Source organism: Elephantulus edwardii, unplaced genomic scaffold (assembly GCF_000299155.1).
Source record: "Elephantulus edwardii isolate Elephantulus edwardi_28Jun2011 unplaced genomic scaffold, EleEdw1.0 scaffold00078, whole genome shotgun sequence".
Taxonomy (NCBI): Eukaryota; Metazoa; Chordata; class Mammalia; order Macroscelidea; family Macroscelididae; genus Elephantulus; species Elephantulus edwardii.
Window position 1 is genome coordinate 3,891,855 of NW_006399828.1, and position 22,896 is coordinate 3,914,750.

The 22,896-nt window shown below is 40.6% G+C and overlaps 1 protein-coding gene across 3 annotated transcripts in view; it reads right to left on the reverse strand.

Moving 5' to 3' along the window:
- KITLG (KIT ligand) overlaps nucleotides 1–22,896 on the reverse strand; it is a 138,032-nt gene that overhangs the window by 72,972 nt on the left and 42,164 nt on the right. For 2 of the 3 annotated variants that reach the window (XM_006889498.1, XM_006889496.1), the window contains exons 1-2: nucleotides 12,793–12,807; nucleotides 4,015–4,128 (exon numbers count right to left, since the gene is read on the reverse strand). In XM_006889498.1, the coding sequence (XP_006889560.1) occupies nucleotides 4,015–4,128; nucleotides 12,793–12,807 (129 nt within the window). Of the gene's footprint in view, nucleotides 1–4,014; nucleotides 4,129–12,792; nucleotides 12,808–22,896 lie in introns of those variants that run through there. The other variant, XM_006889497.1, reaches the window with a different exon arrangement.

The window sequence follows — 22,896 nt, forward strand, 5'->3', positions numbered from 1 at the left end:
TTGCAACTTTTTGAGAAAGCGCCATACTGCTTTCCACAGGGGTTGCACCATTTTACACTCCCACCAACAGTGAATCAGGGTTCCAGTTTCTCCACAACCTTGCCAGCATTTGTTGCTTGAGAAGAGGCTTTCATGTATTTTTTCACATACTATTTAATTTGCCTGTCATATTGGTTAAGCAACTGAGTCACAGAGATGTTATGTGATAGTAGTTAAGAAGAAAGCTGATAAACACCTCCACCTATACCACAAAATCATAAAGGAGAACATGAAACTTAGAAAGGTTGCTTCTTGTTTAAAGTCAAAGAGCTGGAAGTTAAACTCAGCGGGCAAAGTCCAAAATTCATCCACTTAATCAGTGAATCCCCACACAGGCTGAGTTTTAATGTTAGACCATGAAATCTTTTTTACAGCCTCCACTTGTGTGCGATCACTGTAGTTTTAGCGACATGTGGTCATATCTCTACCGAGATATTCTATTCCCTCCAATTTCTTTTAAATGCTATTGTTGTGGTTGTTGTTGTAGTTGAGTGCCTTTGAGTTGCTTGTGACTCAGTGACCCTATGTACAACAGCTCTGACTCCTGCTCTGTACTGATTCAAACTTAATTGTCACTGACACATCTACCCCCATTTCCCCAGTCACTGGGTCAATCCATTTCCTCCAGGCTCTTGCTCTCTTGCATTGTTTTCCCAAACAGTCCTTCTTCAAGGACTGGTCCCTCCTTGCAACATGCCCAAAGTATGTCAGACTGAGCTTAAGAATACTTGTCTCCAAGAAGTACTCTGGTTTCACCCTCTCCAGGTTGAACCTGTTTGTTCTCCTAGCAGGCCATGGTGTACATTCAATATTCTTCTCCAGCAATACAACTCAAAGACATCAATTTCTTCTATCATCCCTAATCATTGTCTAGGTTTCTGAGGCATAGCAAGTAACTGTGAAAACCATGCCCTGGGTGAGGTGCACCTTAGTCTCCAAACTGACATCATTACTTCTCAGTACTCTGGAGGGGTCCCTGACAGCAGCTTTTCCCAATGCAATTTGTCTTTTGATTTCCTGGTTGGTACCAAGAGTGTTGATTGTAGAGCCAAGCAAACTGAAGCTCTTAACAATCTCAATCTCTTCTCTGTCTACCATGATGTTGCCAATCAGCCCAGTGGTGAGAATGTTTTCTTGATGTTGAGCTTCAATCCATGTTGAAGGCTACAGTCCTTAACCTTCTGCAGCAAATGCCTCAGGTTCTCCTCCGTTTTAGCAAGCAAGGTTGTGTTGCCTGCATCAACACAGGTTGTTGATGAGTCTTCTTCCAACTCGGATTAATCTATAATTTTGAACTTCTTAGCCCAGGAAACACAGGTTATGTACTATGTAGGTCTTTCAACTATAAATGATCTTCCTATGTTTTATTAACTTGAATTTTTTTTCAGTTGTTTATTAAAAATTAGAATCTAAAGGAAATACATTGCCTTCAGTACAGCAAATGTTGAAATTAAAACTGTCTTCCTCTGAGTAGGGAGTTGGGGCAGGGGCCCAACTTTTCCACAGTTTAATTATTTGACATTTCCCCCATACATGAATAATTATATCTTTAATGAATATCTCTTTCTGGATTGGATATCTCTCTTCATTTTTTTTTATTAATGTCTTGCTATTTCTTATCATTGTATCAATTGATAGGTAACAGACTGATGGTAAGGAGATTACTGAAGATAATAAAAAGAGCCCTGGTGACAATCCGCTCATGAAAAGATTGGTGGTTCAAATTTACCAGCTCCTCAGTGGGAGAAAGATGGATAATCTCTGCTGTAAAAGATCTTCAGCCTCAGAAACCTAACAAAGGGTCACTAAGTCAGAATCTAATTGATGGCAGTGAGTTTGGCTTGGGGTAAAAAAAGTCAGATGGTTAAGTCTTATATGATGTGTTGTTAACTGGAAGGTTGGGATTATGAACCCATGAGCCACACTCTGAAAGGAAATATGAATCAGCCTCCTCCTATGGAGATATACAGGCGTGGAACCTGATGGAGCATCCATCGTGAATTAGAAGCACCTCAAAGGCAGTGCATCAAAGCACAAGTAGACAATCTCAAAAGATTGCTAATGAAAACTACTTCTATCAATTAATACTTTGGATAAGAAATATACTTCAGACATGTTGTAAGGAGAGACAGGTCCTGGAAGAGGAACACCATGCTTTGGATGGTGGAGGGACAGTGCAGGAGGGGAAGACCCTCTATGAGGTGGATTGATTCAGTGACTGGGGTAATTGGGATGGGTGTACTGGAGACAGTGCGATTGGCACAGGATAGAGCAGGGTTTAGGGCTGTTGTACATAGGGTCACTATGAGTCGCAGAAGTCACATTTCTCAAATATTTAACTAATAATTCTCAAATATTTAACTAATAATAGCATAATTATTTTATTAAATATAATATCATTCTCTTGAATATGCTGGTTTTCAGAGAGCTCTGGTGGCCTAGTGGCAAGAAGCTGTGCTGCAACCTCGAAGACACACAGTACAAAGCCATCAGCTGCTCCATGAAGAAGGATGAGCAATCTCCTCCAGAGCAACTGGCTCTTAAAAGCCTCTTAAGCTTAAAAGCTTAACTGCCTCTTAAAAGCCACCAGAGGGTCAACTACAGGTTGGTTCCAACTCTATGGTACAACAACAACATACTGGTTCTGTAGTCAGATACACCACCATCTTTCAACTACAATTCAATGATGACATATCTGATTCAATGATGACATGTGAAATTTGGTTAACTATGTCAATCCTCCTCTACGCATTCTATTCAAACTCACTGCTGTCCAGTTGTTCTGACTCACAGCAATCCTCCATTGGGTTTCTGAGACTAAATCATAATGGTAGGAGACTGTCCATCTTTCAATAGATTTTCAAGGGGATTTGAACCACTGGAGATGGTTTCAGTTAGTGGCACAACTTGCTACTGAGTCCAACATCAGAGGTCTCTAGTTATTTTAAATGAGAGTAGAATCCCTCAGTACTGATCAGGGAAATGCTTGAAATAGTATTAACTGGCTTCCTTTAACAAATCTGTACCACTGAGATACAATCCAAATAAGAATGGATTGAATAAAGAGCTAGACATTTTGACTTCCAGATTTTGATAGAGTAGAGCATCCTGAGCAATAACTCTTAAACTAGGTTCTAGAAATATACTATAAGTTCTCCTCCTGCATCTATAGAAGATGGTTCTTGGAGAGGTACCCACTTCTGTCTTTTTAATGAGCCCCACCAGTGATTTGAATGTTTAATCATGTCTGAGAATCACTGAAGCACCTAATTGCTTCATTCTTTCATGGTGTTATACTAAGGTTCACAAATATGTAAACAACTTGCCTTTTTCATATTATTTCTGGGATAATAAACTAACAAGAAATTTGAAGTGTGGTTAGAAGCATGGAGTGAAGTTGGCAGTAATCAACAATTTTTCCTAACTGAATTGTTACAATATAACAAATCTGAGAGAAGAATCTATTTACTATTTGGGCATCAAGTTGATCCCCCAACTATATTCACTGGGAACAAGCACTAACCCACATCGATCAAGGTCTTTGTGCTGTAGCAGCTAAGACCTTTTTAGACAAGAGCCTGTTAGAACTTCAAATCTCCTTTGGTTATGCAATCGAGGGACTATAAACTAGGAAATATGTAGAGAAGAAATGAGACAAGCTGGGAGACCCACGAAAGAGATAACAGGGAGCAAGTTGGTTACCAGCACATCACTACACTAAGCCAGTGTTCTTCACTGTCTGTGACTGGGAGGAAAAAGACCCAAGAAGAGAGCCGCTACAGTGGTGTACGTACAGTTGGCCAATTTTACCAATAAATTCACCATGACCTTAAATGTCTTCCTCTTACAACCTCTGAGAATAACTCAATGATCCTTTTTCTCAGGAAACTCTCAATTTTTTTTAGAAAAGAGGTGACTCAGTATTTTTATCAAGCTCAAGAAGAGTCACCACTATTGAAAACATTCCTTACTTACCAATTTTGTAACGTCTTTCACATCATCAGTCACAGTATCCCGGCAGATCCCTTTAGTTTTGACGAGAGGATTAAATAGGAGCAGCTGAAGATATATGCAAGTGATAATCCAAGTCTAAATGGAAACAGAGAAAATTCTTGGTGACCTTTAATAAAAATCTGCAATCTTCTTAACTATGAAAAGCTTACACCTTATGTAGGAAAGGTCAACCTACCAAATTTAAAACCAATACAATCAATGTTAAGCATTCAAATTATTCTGACCAAATTATACATCATCTCAGTAAAAATACAGCTTGCAATGACAGTGCATATTGTTAACTTTTGTCAAATGCTTTCTACACCCAGCTTCCCAATGGCAATTGGGAATAAACTTGTAGCAACATGTAGTGGATTTATCACTTAGGGTGTCTTCTAAAATTTAGGGAATGCATAAAAATCATACCTTAAGGCACCAAAGGAAACTTTCCCTCTACTTTAAATGTCAGGTTTTGGCAAGCAATAGCATAACTCTGTGTAGTACTATAATTCAATAGTCTAAGAGAGCATTCTGAAGGAAAATGAGGGAGAAAGTAATTCTAGCACAGAATTTAATCCAATTGTGACTCTGCAAAACAATACCTTAAATAACTACTTTCATAAGGAAAAACATTTCCCTAAGCAACAGGACAACATTCTTGAACCCTAGCAAAATGTGATGGCTCCCAGCAAGATGGATTGGCACAGTGATTGCATCAACAGGCTTAAAGCACAAAGGAGATTGTAGAAGGGCACAGGATTGGGCAAGGTTTCAAAACTGTTATAAAAAAAGATCACCATGAGTCATTCAGAAAGTGAGGACAGCCCTCAATGAGAAAGACAGACAGAGTGACTTGAACAATGCACTCAACACGTAAGAGATTGTGAGGATGGTGCGGAATAGGACAAGGTTCAGATGTGTTGTTCATAGGGTTGTTATTTGTTGTAGTCAATTCGAAGACAACCAACAACGACAACATAAATTGTTGTTGCTGGCTCAACTGCACATAACAACAGCTTATTACTGCTATTAGTTGCCATCAAGCGAGCACTGCTGGTCTTGTAATAAGAAGCTGTGCTGCAATCTCAAAGGCATGCAGTTCAAATCCACCAGGCAGGTGTTCCATGGGAGAAGGATGGGCAATCTCCTCTTGCGTGATTTACTGCCTCTGAAAACCCATGGGATCAGGTGCACCTTCTTCTTCAGACTGACACTGTTGCCCTTTTAGCACTCTAGAGCTTTTCCCAATGTAACTCATCTTTTGATTTCCTGGTTGCTGGTGTCAAGGGTGTTGATCCATCCATGCGTATATATAATGATGCCAGTCTATAGACTAAGGTGCACCTAATCCAGGTCATGGTCTTTGCCATTACTTGTTATGCATCAGAGAACTGGACAATAATAAAAGATGACAGAAGAAGAATTGATGCATTCGAGTTGTGCTGCTGGAGAAGAATCTTGAATATACCATGGACTGACAAGAAAACAAATAAGCCTGTTTTGGAGAGGGTGAAATCAAGTTTCTCCTTGGAGGCTAGGATTTTGAAGATCTGTCTCACATACTTCTACGTGGCCAAGAGAAACCAGTCCTTGGAGAAGGGCATCATGGAGAGGGTGGAGATGGCATAGGAGAAGAAGACCCCTGATGAGATGGATTGATACAGGAACTGGGAAAATGGGATTAGGTGTGTCAGAATCAGTAAGACTGGCTCAGGACAGGGCAGGATTCAGAGCTGCTGTACACAGGGTCCCTATGGGTCACAGGTGATTCAACAGTGCATAACAACAACAACAACAATACATATATTGCTTATTGTTTGGGGTTTGGGGGGGGTTTTCTTTTCATGTGTCACTGAGTCTGAACTGACTCACAGTGGACCCTCCAACAAGGTTTCAGAGACAGTTTAGTTGCACAAGAGACTACCCATCCTTCTCCCATGGAGCATCCTGTAAATTTGAACCACAAGCTTTTGGGATTGCAGTGCATCTATCTTCTTACTGTAGAAGAGGTCTTGAAACACTTACTGCAGAAGATCAAAGACTACATCGTTCAATATGGATTGTATCTCAATATCCAGAAAACAAAGATTCTTACCACTGGACCGAAAAGCAACATCATGATAGAGAAAAGATTGGCACTGTCAACAACTTCATTTTACTTGGATCTAAAATTAACATGCTTAACCAGCAGCCAGGAAATTAGAAATTAGGAGGCGTATTGCACTGGAAAAGTCTGCAATTATTAGGGGCCTCTCCAAATTATTGAAGAGTAATGATGTCAGTTTGAGGATTAAGGTACATCGGAATTAGGTCATGGTCTTCCCAATTACTTGTTATATATCTGAGAGCTGGTCAATGAACAGGGGTAAAAGAAGAATTGATGCTTTTGAGCTGTGGTGTTGGAGATGAGAGCTGAACATCCCATGGATTGTCAAAAGGAAAAAAATATGTCTCGTAGAGGGTGTAGCCAGAGTGCTCTTTGGAGGCAAAGATGATGAGGCTTTGCCTCACATACTTTGGGCATGTTGCTAGGAAGGGCTATTCCTTGGAGAGGGACACGATGCTCAAAAAGGTAAAGGATTGGCAAAGGAGAGGAAGACCCTCAACCAAGTGGACTGACACAGTGACTGTCACCATGGACTCTAACGTGTCAGGAAGTGTGAGGATGGCACAGAACAGAACAGGGTTCAGAGCTATTGTTCATAGGGTCACTATGGGTTGTACTTGACAGCACCTAGCAACAACATAGTTGAGATTTTTAAGAACATGAGTATCTTATTTTCCCCCAGTATCTTTGCACCAGTTAGCATAGTATCTTGTACATGAGAAGCTCTTAATGAGTATTTGCTGGATGATTGATGAACTGATAAAAAAACAGTCTAATGTTCCAACTCAGTAACTGTTTATTGATCACTTACTATGAGACAGATATTGTACCAGCCACTGGGGAAATGAAGATGATAAAGATGTCCTTGAAACTCAGAGGCGAGTAAATAAATGACAAGCTCAACCCGTGATAAATGATTTGCAAACACGGAGGAGGAAGCAATTAATCAATTAACCTTACAGGCCAGAATGACAGTGCCAAGAAAAGCCAGAAAGAGAAACTGACTCTGGTGGGATTTTTGAGGACAAGGAGGATATGCAAGGGTCAACCAAGAAACGACTGGCCTTCTGTTAAAATTAAACCAAATGGGCAAAGTATGGAGATATGTAGATATCTGAAAATATGAGTGACTGAGAAACTAAAAATTGCCTATAATACTGTAAAATGACATAAATACCTAGCCTCACATGATAGAGAGCCTACTTAACTAGTCATATTTTTTTTAAAAAAATAACTGACTATCTTCAATTAATATATGCTAGCCAACTGGAATTTACTGAACCAAATGACAACTCTCATTTGCCAACATTTTTAACACTACAGTGTTTCCTACACAGATACAATGGCTTGCAAACAAAAATCAAACCATTTGACTGTGCTTTTAACAATCGATTTATACTGCTTTAATCACTGGGGTCTATTTCAGCAATAATTTTACTGAAAACTAGGGAGTTCTAAGGGTGTAGTCTGCAGGGAGTTACACTGCTAACGCAAAGGCCAAGAAGCTGGGGTCCACCAATATCTCCGAGAAAGAAGGATTGGCGATCTTCTCCTGTGTGATTTACCGCCTCAGAAACCCTGCAGAGGGTCAGCTATTAGTCAGTTCTGACTTAAAAGCAATGAGTCTAAGTTTTAGCTGACAAGTAAATGTTAAGGTTTTTTTAAAAGAACGAAAATAAGGAGTTTCTTGAAAATTCAAGTACAGTCATGGTAATAATGTCTGATACTCTACATTGCTGCTGTTGTTATTCACATTCAAGTCAGAACCAAGTCATCATAGCTGAGCCTCCAGCCTACTTTCATAGGAATGCAGTTAACTGCATGAGAAGGAACTGCCTATCTTTCTTCTTCGGAGCATCTGGTAGAATTGAACTGCATGTCTTTAGGTTGGCAGTGCTACTCCTTACCACTAAGCCACCCAGAACTCCCTTGTTGTTTGCCAGAGAGTTGGAACCTCCGGCTGGTTTTCAGAGGCAACAAAACCACACAAAAGGAGTCTACACATCCTTCTCCCACAGAAAAGCTAGTGGATTGGGATCGAGTGCCTTTGGGATTGTGGCACAGCTTCTTACCACTAGCCCATCAGAACAGAACTCCTTAAGTACTCGACATTACAGACTAAGAAAAAAAAATTATTTCCATCTCCAGTACACTGGGATTTGATCAGGTGCTGGGGAGTGATTCAGAATAATCAAGTCCAAGAGAAAACTCTGCATTAGAAAACAAAGGTCCTGTTTTACAGTGCTAAAAACGAGTTAAAATATGTCAGAAAATTAAAACTACGTCACAGGATCAGTACTTTCTTACTAATAATGCAAAGGGAAAAAAACAAAACCCTTCTGCCACTGAATTTGATTGCAACTCATAGAGAACTTTAGAACAGAGTAGAACTGCTTGTGCCACAGGGCTTTCTAAGGCTGTATCTTTACAGGAGGAGCCTTGTTAGGTGTTTTTACTGTGAAGCAACCTGATAAATTAGAACCAGCCTCTTCTTTCATCAGCTGAGCACTTAATCACTGTGTGTCCAGGGCTCCTTGATTTCACAAAAGAGCTCCAATTGATGGTTTGTTACGTGAAGAGGGCAGACTGACAAGGCACTCTCACCCACACAACAATGCATCTACTGACGAGATTAGCACTGTCTCCCTTCTACTACTGTGTGAATGACTTCTGTTTAGGAGTCAGGAGTGGCATCCACTTCTTAAACATCATGGCTCTAGAAACTCTATGAACTTAGGGGACAGTTATAGAACAAGGTTCATGTCTTTTGTTGATAGGGTCACTAGGAGCTGCTCAACTCTATGGCACCTAACAACACCACAACTCTTTGGACAATCTTAGAATTAAAAAAAAACAACAACACCACACACACACACACACACACAACACCCAAAGAAAAAACCTCTTCTATTTGTATAGTGTTCTTTCATTTGTTATTATGTGCCTTCAAGTCCCCTGACACTCATACTGACTCTACGTACAATAGCTCCAGATGCCGCCCTATCCTTAGCCAGTCTCACTGTCTCCAACACACCTACCCCCACCATCCCAGTTACTATGTCAGTCCACCTCATCTGGCGTCTTCCTCTCCTGTGCTGTCCCTCTACTCTTCCAAACATGATGTCCTTCCTTCTCCAAGGACAGGTCCCTCCTGCTCAGGACAGATCAGTTCCGTATGTTTAATACTCTTCTTCAGCACCACAACTCAAAGGCAATGATTCTTCTTCTGTCATCCTTAGTCATTGTCCAGGTCTTTGAGATAGATAGATAGAAGATAGATAGATAGATAGATAGATAGATAGATAGATAGATAGATAGATAGATGATAGTAATTGCAAATACCATAGCCTGGATTAGGAGAACCTTAGTCTCTAGACTGGTATTATTGTTCTTTAACACTCAGGAAAGGTCCCTGACAGCAGACTTGCTCAATAAAATTTGTCTTTTGGTTTCCTGACTGTTGGTACCAAGAGTGCTGATTGTGGAACCCATCAAGCTGAAATTATTAACAGCCTCAATCTTCTCTCCCACTATCACAACACTGGTTTGGGATTGAGACTTGGGTGTGGCTATTGGCTGCAACAACTGGGTGTGAGTTGATTGGATTTGGCCTCATAATTAAAAAGGCATTTTGGACCTTGGACCTGGTTTTTGTGGAGCTCCCAAATAAAATAGACTTGGAAGCAGGAGTGGAATCCACTTCCAAAATAGCCTGCCTCCGGAAACTCTATGAACTTAGAGAAAAGATGAAAGGTTTTTGTGTTCAAGACTTCCATTCATAGGGTCACTATGAGTCTTCTACAAATTGACGGCACCTAACAACAACAACAATCATAACACTGCCAATTGGTCTTTGTTGATATTGAGCTTCAAACCATATTGAAGACTCCAGTCCTTTACAGGATGCAGAAAACATTTCAGATCCTCTTCAACTTTGGCAAGCAAGATTGTGTCATGTGCATAAATCAGGTTGTTGCTGAGTCTTCTTCCAATCCTGATGCCACATTCTTCCTCATAAAGTCCAGCCTCTTAAATTATCTATTCTGCATATAGATTGAAAACATGTGGAGAAAGGATACATCCCTGACATACTCCTTCCTTGATTTTGAACCATACAGTATTTCCTTGCTCTGTTCTGAATACTGTTTTATAGTTCAACTACAGGTTTAGCAAGAGCACAATCAAGTGCTCTGAGATTCCCATTTTCCTCAAGTTTGGCCACAATGTTGTGATCCACATAGTCAAAAGCCTTTGCATACTCTATAAAACTCAGACATTCCTCTGGTACTCTTTGCCTTCAGCCAAGATCCACTGACATTGGCTAAAATGTCCCTGGTGCCACAGCCTCTTCTGAACCCAGCTTGTATTCTGGTAGTTCTCTGTTGATGTACTGTTCCAGTCATTCTGGGATAACTTTCAGCAAGATTTTTCTCGGGTGTGATTTATGATATTGTTTGATAATTTCCACACTCTGCTTTATGACCTTTTTTTGGAATGAGAATAAATACGGATCTCTACCAGTAAGTTGACCTTCCTGAATTCTTGGTACAGCCTGGTGAGCATATTCAGGACAGCGTCTTTTTGTTGAAATATGTCAGTGGGTATTCCATCAATTCTTGCAGCCTTGGGTTTTTTTACAATTCCTTCAGAGCAGCTTTTCTCTTGATCATATGTTGTTTCAAGAAATTCTTCTGGGTCAGCCAATTCCTGAGTCATGCAAATGACTGACGTGTGCATTTGATAACGTTGGTGGTTCAAATCCACCCTGGGACAAGAAGAACAACTATCTGTCAATTTACACGAAAATCAGCTCTTGAAAACCATGTGGGATATGGACACACAGGAGGCCACTGTCGATTAGTAGCAAGCAAAAGCAATCACTACTTTAATTTTGTTATTCCTAAAACCCAATATTTTTACATGTTTATCCAAAACCTCTTTCCTATTTTGCTTTGAGAAGCCTCCCCAAGGGTCTCCGTAGATGGTCAGTCTCACTACTGTTATTATTCTGGGCTTTTAAAACATAAAAGCAGGGATGCTATCACTTCTCTTCACCATGCTTTATACCTAGGATTGAATAAACACCAAACAAACTAGTTAACTCATGCACTCGATAAATATTTATTGAGCACCTATTCTGTGTCAGACTATGTTCTAGAAACCAGGGATATATTAGTATAACCAAATAACAAAAATCTTTGGCCTAGCTTTTAATGATAAAAGACATACTATACCAATAAACACATTAAAAAGTGTATCAAAGATGTTAAATTCTGTTTGAAAAGGTAGATGGTTGAGGTGCTGGGATTACATACACTACTGTTTGGTGTTGTTATGTGAATGCTGACTCATAGCAACCCTATATGTACAACACATGGAAACCTTGCCCTATCCTGTGCCATCCTCACAATCTCCACTGTTCTAAAACCCACTGTTGTAGTCGCTGGGTCAATCCATCTGGTTGAAGAGATTCCTCTTCCAGATCAACCTTCCACTCCTGAAAGCATGATTCCTTTGTGTAAGGAATGTCTCCTCCTTATAACACACTCAGTTTACTTTATCATCATACAAAGCCTCACCATCCTTACCTCTACGACATACCCCTGCTGCACTAACCCAGATTAAGTCTGTTCTTTTGACAGCCCACAGTAGATTTAACATTTTTCACTCATATCACAATTCAAAGGCATCAATTCTTCTTTAGTCTTTCTTAGTCACTGTTCAACTGTCACAAGCATATGAAAATGGCTCTATAGGAAGTAAAAGTATTAGTTTCAAATTCACAGAACATATTAGACTTCACTTAGCATCAAGTGCACAAGTGACTGGATGTAAGACCAGCAACAAAGGCTGACATATATAGAGAATTGGTTGAGCAATGTGTGAGAAGGAAGGAGTTGGATCCAGTCCCCAAGTATAGCATCTGGTCTAAATATATAAGCATGCCTAGTTTATCAGTAGTATTAAATACGATGTCAGATTGTGTAAGCACAAGTGTCGGCGTTTGCAAAACCAAGTGGTAGATAAGAGTCACTATTCTTGGAACACTGGTACCTTGTTATTGTTGTTAAGTGTCATTGAAGCCAGTATGAATATGGAGAGAGGATACAGCCCTGAAACACACCTTTCCCGATTTTAAACAATACAATGTCTCCTTGCTCTGTTTAAAACAACAACTTCTTGGGGTAGGTATGAGTTCCATGTAAGCATAATTAAGTGATCTGGAATTCCCATTCTTCTCAAGGTTAACCATAGTGTGTTATGTTCCATAGAGTGGAAATAAATTATATTGCCAATCCAAAAGTATCTAACTCAAATCCACCAGCTGCTCCATGGGAGAAAGATGGGCAGTCTTCTCCTGTGCAAATTACTGCCTCTGAAAACCCACTGAAGGGTCAGCTATGAGCCGGTTCTGACCCAATGGATACTCAAGAACAACATTCATCCAAAGTTTCCTATAGCCTTGTTTTGAAAATTAAGACATTGAGGCAGAGAGAAATTCAGTGGCTTCAAAGTAATGAAGCTCAGAGTGAAAAATTGTTTTTGTTGTTATGTAAGTCTAAATCAGAACCGACTCACTGACCCTCCCATGGGTTTTCAGAAGCAGTAAACTGCATCAAGGAAGACTTCTCATCATTCTCCTGGTACAGCACCTGGGTTTGAACCATTTGCATTAGGGTCGCCAGCATAACTCCTAATCACTAAGCCACCAGAGTGAAAGACCCGTCTGTCTAATTCTAAATCTGTGTCCTTACCTACGCCACGATGTCAGGGTATCCTTAGGAATGAAATAGGAGGACTTCAAGAACATCCTCTTAAAACTGGAATGATTTCGCAAATACCAACCATTATGAAAACCACTTTTGTTTCATATCCCATGTCACAGCTGAATATCCTATTTGTTTCTGAATATGAGAACTTGTGAGACATGTTCCTTGATTGTTCCTTAAAATAAATTCACTCAAATGTCTCAAGAAATTGCAAGGTATGTCTTTGCCAGAGCAGCATTAATATTTTTGCATATAAGTTATATACAAACATCTGGAGCATCCATGAAGATAAGATTTTCACTAATTTTCTATTAATCCGGTTTTTCAGATAGTCTAGTGGGTGAGAAGTTGCACTGTTCTAGTCTACTAATTACTGCACAGGAGGAAAATCTGAAATCTCCTCCTGTGAGATTTACAGCCTCTGAAAAGCCGCTGGGGGGTCTGTAGTGAGTCCATTCAGGTTTGACAACAATGAATAGTGACATTTTTTCTAAGCTAAAATTAAATTTATACTAATTTAACAACTTCGGCAATTCTAAAAGAAAAAAGAACCCCAAACACAACTTACATCGTGAAGAATTTTAAAAGTACTAAATAAACAAATATCATAGTTTTATTGTACATACAGAAAGACACTTCAACAAGTAAAGGGTTGCATTGGTATATGCTTTGCTATGAACTTTTTTTTAAACGCTTAATTTTTTTTTTTTTAACAGGGCACTTTGCAACTGTTGAGGAATATTTCATTTTGCATAAAATTTCCCTCTGTATCAAGTTCAATGTGGCACAGCAAACGTTAAAACAGAAGAGTAATCAATGAGAAATAGACCAAGAACTCTGCTATGCTGTGGCAGTAGTTTCTCCACGAGGAGTCTCAGAACAGGGCTGACATGGAGAACTCACTTCTTTACATTCAAAAGAAACATGTTGTTGTGTTGTTGTTATGTGCTGTCGAGTCGCTTGCGACTCATAGCGACCCTATGTACAAAGCTCTAAACTCCGCTCTGTCTTGTGCCAATCGCACTGTCTCTGACACTCCCATTCCAATTATCCCAGTCACTGAATCAATCCACCTCATAGAGGGCCTTCCCCTCCTGTGCCGTCCCTCCACCCTCCTAAGCATGATGTCCCTCTCCAAGGACCGGTCTCTCCTCACAACATAGCAGGATTAATTATTCTATGAAGGAATTTTTCTACAATCTATAGTATACACACTTCCTGGATTTCTTAAAAAGTAGATAGATACATCAAACGTTGCCTTTTATTTTTTTTAAAGGTGCAGCTGATCAAATAAAAGAAATACTTGCAAAATATCTGTTATGTAGTTGTAACTGCTCCCCTCCCAGCAGGCCTGAATTACTTATTTCACTGGCTGTTTTTAATTTGTTTTTTAATGTTCTTTCTCTCCCAGATCCCAGACTTTCAGATCATTACTTACAACATATCTGCACTGCTAACATGCCTGTTTCTCATATTGTGTCGTCTTGCTGGAAAAAGAAATGCATGGCTCATACTGGGAACTTGTGACAGGCAGAAAAGGTCTTTCTGAAAGGTCCTGAATTATATAATACCTGAGGTCTGTGAATATGTTATGTTTTAAAATGCAGAATGGACAAAAATCAAAGTCGATGAAATGATTACCCTGGTTTATCTTGGTCCGATGTAATTTCATGGGTCCTGAAAACTGGAGAGCATTCTCAGCTCTGGTCAGGGAAAGATATAAAGATAGAAGAAAGGTTAGGAAGATGGGATATGAAAAGGATTTAGCTGGACATGACTTCTTTTGACAAAGGAAGAAAGGGACAATGAATCAAAGAGTGTGGGAGGTTTCTAGAAGCTGAAGGAGGAAGGGAAATGACTCTCCCCTAGAATATGTGTGAGGCTCTGGTGGTGTAATCTATATGGAGTCATGCTGAGAACCCAAAGGCTGCTCTTCTTTGGGGGCTCAAATCAACCAGCTGTTCCTCAGGAGAGAAATGGGTAATCTCCACCCGCATGATTTATGGCCTCGGAAAATCTGCCGGAAGGGTCAGCTATCAGCTACTTCTGACCCGATGGCAAAGAGGCTTTTTTAATTTGATCTAGACCGGAACAAGGCCTGAGACACTCTGGCTTAGTTCACTAACACACATTGTGGACTTCTGATCCAGAACCAAGAAATAATAAATCTGCACAGTCTTAAGTGAATACAATTGTGGTCACTTTTACAGCTTCAATGGGAAACTAAAACAGAGCCCACTACACCAACCTTCCTGAGTGACTGGATGAAGGATGCTCAAGCCAGTTCCACTGAGGACAGAAAGCAGACCCCCCCCGCCCCCCGCCAGAATCCTGGCCCTCCGTCCCTGCTTTAAGCAAAACAGCTCAGCTCCCTCCACCCCCTTTTATTTGTCCATACTTCTGGGCATGATTTTGTTTGGACAAAAGTTTCCAAGGGAAAACGAAGAAGAAGAGGGGAGGGGGGAAAGCCAAGAGAAAAATACCCTTTTGAAAACCAGTGGTGTGCTAGGTAGAGTATAGAACATGGCTTGAAAAAAACCCTCTGAGCTCCTCACAATGTGACCTCTGATAAATTACTTAATCTCCCTAAGCTTCAGTTTATCAGCCTATACATGAGAATGAGGGTAATTTTTGTCTCGCCCATTTCGTGAACTCATGGTGAAAATGAAATGAAAAATTTTTAAACTACAGGTGCTATGCCTTATTATAGTCTCTCGATCAGCTAGGAAACCAGGGGAACGAAGGCTTCCAAAATGTTTGAATAAATAACCCAGTCTGAGAAAGGACTTTATAAATCTCCCAAGAACAAAGAGTGTGCCTTTTTGTACGTGGGCATTCTGACACTGGCTTGGAGCTTAGATACCCTTTTTTTCATAAGTTTTCAACCTCTTTTAAAGTATTTGTGGTTAACAGAATTTTGACACCTAATCTATAAGATGTTCCAATAAATCCACAAAATATTTATCAATATTTTCTCTCTCTTCCTCTTTCTCCAACTTCTGGAAACTTCAGCAAGGACTGCAGAGGACCTAACTGTGTGGGTGTGAGCACACACACGCAGGCATCCACCCTCGTTGAGATAGGGTGCTGAGGCAGGACGTCCCTGCCTTTGAAACTTCGCTCTAAAATGTATCTTTTGGATTTGGGTAGTCACTTCGCTGGGTTTTTTATCCTCTGTAACATTTTCTGCTTCAGCAGATGACATTTTTCTTTGGCTACTTTGTGTTCGTGTCAACAACTTTCCTCTCTAGGTCACACTCACTGGGCGATAACCTGGCATTTCATGATAACCTTTCACTGCACAGACACATTACTCTTATTGTTGGCAATTCTGTGGGTTTTTAAAGAAATCTAGTTCGACACATGCATTGAAATGTGTCCCTAAATACCTTACAACATATAAAGTACCAGCAAATTTCTCACTGTCTTTGAGTTGAAACCAACTCATAGCTGATTCTCCAATGGGCTTCTTGTTGTAAATCACAAGGAAGGACACTGTCCCTTTTTCTCTCTAGGAGTGGGAGATTTTAAATGCCAGAGGGAAAATGATTGAGAAATCTATGCACTGTGTTAAGATGAAGGCATACAATGAAAATACAATGAAAATGTGAGGGAAAACTGTGCCTAAAAGTCATACTCCATTTTAAATAATAGTTGGAACAAGCAACTGAATAGTTCCTGGGTGGTGCAGGTGATTAACAGATTGGGTTGCTAATCAAAAGACTGGGGGTTCGAATCTATCAGGGGTGCCTTGGAAAAAATGTCTGGCAATCTCTTTCTGAAAACTTGGCCACTGAAATCACTGCGGAACACAGGTCTAGTGTGACACACTGAGGGCTGCCTATGAGCTAGCACTCAGTCAGCTGTTTCTTACAGATAAGGCAGGGAAGTGTCTTGAAAGGGGTCTTCCAGAAAAGCTCCCAGAGATGAGGTCAAAGACTTTGAAAGCAAAGGCCTTGCCAATTCATAAATGACATGGAGAACCAAGCTCAGAAACCCCAATGGAATATTTAATAAGTCATCAAATTAGAGGAAAATGTGATGAAAATTTGAAATAAGAAAAGTGTGGTTATCAAATTATGTTGAATATTTGATGACTTGTTAAATATTCCATTGGGGTTTCTGAGCTTGGTTCTCCAGGACAGTTATGAATTGTTTAAGGTTTTTCTGATCTCACCTTCCAGGAGCTTCACTGGAAGGCCCCTTTCAAGAAACTTCCCTTCATTATCTGTAAGAAACAACTGACTGAACTCCAGATCACAGGCAGCCCTCCGTGTGTCACATTAGACCTTTTGCGTGACAATTTTGCTCTTGCTATAAAAAAGTAAGGAAGCACCGGTGGCCTAGTAGCAAGCAGCTGAGCTGCAATCCCAAAGGCACATGGTTCAAAATCCACCAGCTTCTCCACAGGAGATGGATGGGCAATCTCCTCTTGTGCGATTAACAGCCTCTGAAAACCCAGCAGAGGGTCAGCTATGGGTCGATTCAGACTAAAAAATACACAGTAACAGCAATAAAACAAAGTGTAAGAGCTGCAGAGCTCCTCTAAAGCCAGCTATTTACTTAATCGGAACATGTGTAATAACACAGAAGTCATGTTGCAGATTCCTTCCTCCAAGCAAAAGTCAGCAAGCATATGGGCCATCACCACCAGGAGAACATATGCTGCTCAAGGAATCCAATCCAAGCTTCGAAATTTAAAATACACAAGTGCTGTCCTCTCTGTAAACGAGAGAGATGATTACCGAATACCCATTGCCAGGCTGCCCACCGTCCACGCTGCAAAGCTGAAAAGGGAGCCGAGCGAGTGTCTGCGTCGCTGGGTTTCCTTTGGGCGCAGACCCACAGAATGGCATTAGGGCTGCTCTGAACAAAACAGCAGCTGCTGCCAAAAACAATATTCATCTTCTCTTTAATCTTGCATGCCAGCTAGCGAAGCAGGCAGTTCCCTTGTAGCCCGAATGTGCTTTGGAAGAGAGCCAATCGGCTCAGCTACCCAGAGCCGAGAACGCAAGTTACCAAGATACAGGTAGAGTAGTAATTAGTCCTGAGTTCAGGTCGCCTGAGGTCACATAAACACAGCCTTTCAAAAAGCGTCTTCAAGTAAACCAGCAGCAAGATTCTCATTCAGTAAATAACCCAACAGTCTTGCTATATAACTTTTTCCTTTGGACTTTTCATTGTTGAAAAGTTAACCAGTGAGTGGAATAAAGTACTGAATGATCTTATAGGGAATCAAATTCTCATCTAATGACTGTCCAGTAATCTCAAGGGACAAAGGAAATACTTAACAGATTTGCTGGCTTGCTAAGATTCGCTGCTATTTCCAAAGCAGATGTTACCAGGATGGCTCAGAAAAATCAAAGGAGCCTGAAGTCCAAATTAGTACATCCAGATCTTGAGATGAGATCCTTCCCTTCTCTCCATAAAGATTCTTTTGTGAAGATGTGAAAAGAAATGACTTTCAAATACAAGGAATCATCAAAATATACGGGGGGAGAAGAGGGTATATGCACTCACAACAAAACTGAATGTTTTGTGAAGGAATTCTTTAATGTAAAAAGGCCAAATAATACTTTCATGTAAAGGGGAAATCTAAGAATTTCAAAGAATCCAACCCACTGAGAAGTAAAATCAACCCATGATAATCAGTCCTAAGTGTTTTGAATAAACTGCTGTTAAGGAGGAAATAATTCAACAGATAATTAGTCTACTAAATTGCTAGTTAAACTGCTAACCCAGTGGCAGAGTCTCTCTGGTGGTTCAAATTCACCAGCAGCTAGGTCAGAGCAAAATGAGCAAAATGTTGTTGTTGTTATGTGCCGTCGAGTCCTTTGCGACTCATAGCGACCCTATGCACAACAGCCCTAAACCCTGCTCTATCCTGCGACAACCGCACAGCCTCTGACACACCCATCCCGATCACCCCAGTCACCGAATCAATCCATCTCATAGAGGGTCTTCCCCTCCTGTGCTGTCCTTCCACCCTCCCAAGCATGATATCCCTCTCCAAGGACCCGTCCCTCCTGGCAACATGTCCAAAGTATGTCAGACGAAGACCCAGAATCCTTGCCTCTAAGGAGTAGCTTGGTTTAATCCTCTCCAAGATGAATCTGTTTGTTTTCCTGGCAGTCCATGGTACATTCAGTACCCTTCTCCAGCACCACAGCTCAAAAGCATCAACTCTCCTTCTGTCCTCCCTAGTCACTGTCCAACTCTCTGATGCATAACAAGCGATTGCAAATACCATGGCCTGTGTCAGGCGCACCTTAGTCTCCAGAGAGACACTGTTGCTCCTGAGTACTTTAGAGAGGTCCTACAGCCTCAGAAACCCAACGAAGTGTCAGTTATTAGTCAGTTCCAACTTCACAGCAATGAGGGTCTTTTGTTGTTATTATTGTGCAGATATTATTTTATATAACCCCCCTTCAAGTAAGTAGATACTGTTATCCCATTTTGCAAGTGAATAAAGAACAATCCATAGTAATTAGTGTTAATTTATTAAATGCCATCGTGCTAATAAATCACTGGGATGGGTATGAACCAAGACCTGCACTATGCCAGAAAGAAAAAAATACTGTGCCAGTTAAGTAATAAAACCTATTTTATTTATATTTAATAAATATATTTCTATTTAATAATCTATTAAAAGATACATAAAATGCTGTAGAAGACATATAGATCCAGTCTTGAACTGGATCAGTTGCTAATTGAAAGTACAAGTCAAGGCTGAAGTAAACAAGTCATACAGGTTAGTCAAGTTATACTTTGCTATAGCTCTAAAGAAAAATACATAGCTACGAGGTAGGGAGAAGCCAAAAAAGTTAAGTGATAGGCTATTCTTTCTGATAAAACCAAAATTAGGTGCCTTCTGACCTCTACTACCATTCTATGAAGAGCCACTGGATTTATTCAACACTTATCAGTATCTGGTAAGTACTAAAGTAAAAAAAAAAATACAAGGATAAGGTGGATGGCCTTCAGGGGTTCAAGCTACTGGAAAGCACAGGAGCATAATACTTTCTGAAAATGTTGTTATTAGGTGCTGTCATGCTGTGTCACACAGGCACTTTGTGAACAGAAGATCCAAACTTCTCTATCCTTCACTATCCTGATACTCTCAGCTATGCTTACGCCCATCATGTCAAGGTATCTCCTTGAGAGTCTGTCTCTCTTTCACTGACCCTCTACAACTCCACACATAGGACCTTTTCCCAAGGATCAGCACCTTTTGACAACATGCTCAAGTATCTGATATTAAGTTAGTCATCTGTGACACTGAGAAGCACCCTGGTTGTACTTCCTCCAAAGATTTGTTTGTTCTTTTGACAGTCCATGGATATTCAATACTTTTGGCCAACATGACAATTCAAAGTCATTAATTCTTCTCTGTTCTACGTTGTTCACTGTCTAGTTTGTGAGGGGGGGTGATTTGCAATCTGGAAAATGAGAGGCAGCTATATCTGGCTTTCTGAGAGGCAGTAAGGAAAAGGCTTAAATAACATCTTGTTGTCTAAGATGAGCAAAGGATGGCAGATCAATGGAAACTGAGAAGACCACTGACCAAGGATGTTGCAGGTGCCCTAAGAATGAGACAGTAAAGCATTTTCACAGAACTTTAAGTCTACAGCATAACCAGTAAGTGAATTTGAAGGAGTAAGCAAAACAAATGAGGCTAGAAAGATACACCATGGCCCTCCAAATTTCTATTCATTAATTTGGATTTTATCTTAAAGGCACATGGGAGACCCTGAAGAAGTTTAAGCAGGGGAATGTCAAAATGTGGTGTATGTCTGAAAGGTTTCTAATAATTCAGAATGAGACAGATAATAGAGTGGAAGATCCTCTGCAGTATTCTAGAGCTGACATGACAAAGGCTTCACCCAGGCCAGCAGCGGAAGATGTAGAGCGAAGCAGACAAGTTCCAGAGGATAGAGACACTCAACTATATACTTAAAAGTGGTCAAAATTATAAATATTATTTATGTGTCTTTTATCATAATGTTATTTTGTGCTGCTGTTGAGTCAGAACCAATTCATAGCTGACCCTCCAGCGAGTGTTCAGAGGCCATAACTGCATGGGAGATAGAAACAATTATATTGCATATTGTGTATTACATGTTGTTGTTGTTGTTGCTGTGCACCACAGAGTTGGAACCAACCCACAGTGGACCCTCCAGTGGGTTTTCAAATGTTGTTAATCACATGAGAATAGACTGCCCACCTTCTCCTATGGAGCAGCTGGTGGCCTCGAACCCCATGCCTTCAGGATTGCCATACAGCTTCTGGCCATTAGGCCACCAGAGCTCACTACTTATTACATATGATATGGAATAAAATATAAGGACTTTGGAACTTAGAAAACATAGGCTGGTAAGTACAAATTACTTTCAGATTGGGCAACTGGGAAAATAATAGGGGTGCTATTTATCAAGCCAGAAAATGTGAGGAAGGAAAGCATGGGAAGGGTGGAGATGGGGAGTTATTACCAACAGTCCTCAATAGCACCACCATTTAAGACAGAGAAAAAACAGAAATGATGATTTGGCCAATAATGAGAGAATAAGGAGCCAAAATGAGAGCAAAGCCAGCTGACTGGGGTGCCACAAACCAATGGAAAAGAAAGTATTAAATGGGAAAGTAAAGCACTGGTGGCACAGAGGTTTAAGTGTTGGAGTGCTAGCTAAAAGTCTGAGTCCACTGCAGACCAGCAAGCTAAAGACAGGCAGGATCCTCCAATAAGACAGAGCTCCAGAAACCTGATAGCCATGAGCTGGAATCCTACTCACGGCAATGGGTAAAAGAAAAAGCATGATCAATCAAGCAAGTGCTGAAATATGCCAACATGAGGATTACAGAAGAGCACCGAATGAACTGTTGCTAGGAGAGGCTGTTCACTGAAGAGGGACATGATGCTAGAGAAGGCAGAGGGACAGTGAAAGAGAAGCAGACCCAATGGATTGACGCAGTGACTACAGCAATGGGCTCAAGTGTGTCAGCAATTATGAGGATGGGACAGGTAAGGACAGGATTCAGATCTGTCATTCACAGGGTCACTATAAGTTATACTCAACTTTACAGCACCTAACAACAACAGCTACAATCTAATGAATTAGACATTTGCAAGGACAGTTTCTATGGAGTGGCAGAACTAGAACTCAGACCACAGTGGAATTTCAAGTATAAACTGTAATACTTTTTTAAAATAAAAAAGAAAATGTAATTTGTTGTTGTGTACCATCGAGTTGGAACCAACCCATTGTTGCCCCTCCAGTGGGTTTTCAGAGGCAGTTAGTTAATCACACAGGAGGAGATTGCCCATCCTTCTCCTGCAGAGCAACTGGTGGCCTCGAACAGTGTGCCTTTGGGGCTGTAGCTCAGCTCCTTGCCACCATACATACATGGAGGGTTGGAAAGTCTGGGCAGTTCTCAGTGGGGTTAAAATGATAAGCATTTCTTTCTGAAATAGCTCAGGCATGGGAAACAACTGTCCTGTGGCAAATGAGCACCTGGGGACATTAAAAGTTTTGACCTTGAATGCAAATCATTAGATAAGGCTAGTACCACAGGCTAGCCTTCAGGGCCTGGATTGTTCCAATGTTGCTGTTATTTTAGATACAGTTGGAAATGAACAAAATAAGCATTTGCACCAAGAAGTACAGAAATATTCATTAATGCTAAAAATAGGGATCATTCAACCCACTGCCATTGACGGGAAACCTGACTGTGTAGGACAGAGCACACTTGCTCAAGAGAGTTGCCAAGATTATGCATCTTTATGAAAGCTAATGACCTCATCTCTCTCTTACTTTCTCCCAAAGGGTGACTGGTAGGTTTGAGTCACTGGCTTTTTGGTTAGCAGCTTAACACATAACCTTCTATGCTACCAGGGGTCCTAGTGAATAGTTACCAAATCCCGAACCCAATCCACTCTGAGTCAAGTTTGACTCAAAGCACCCTTCAGCAAGTTTCTGAGGTTATAAATCT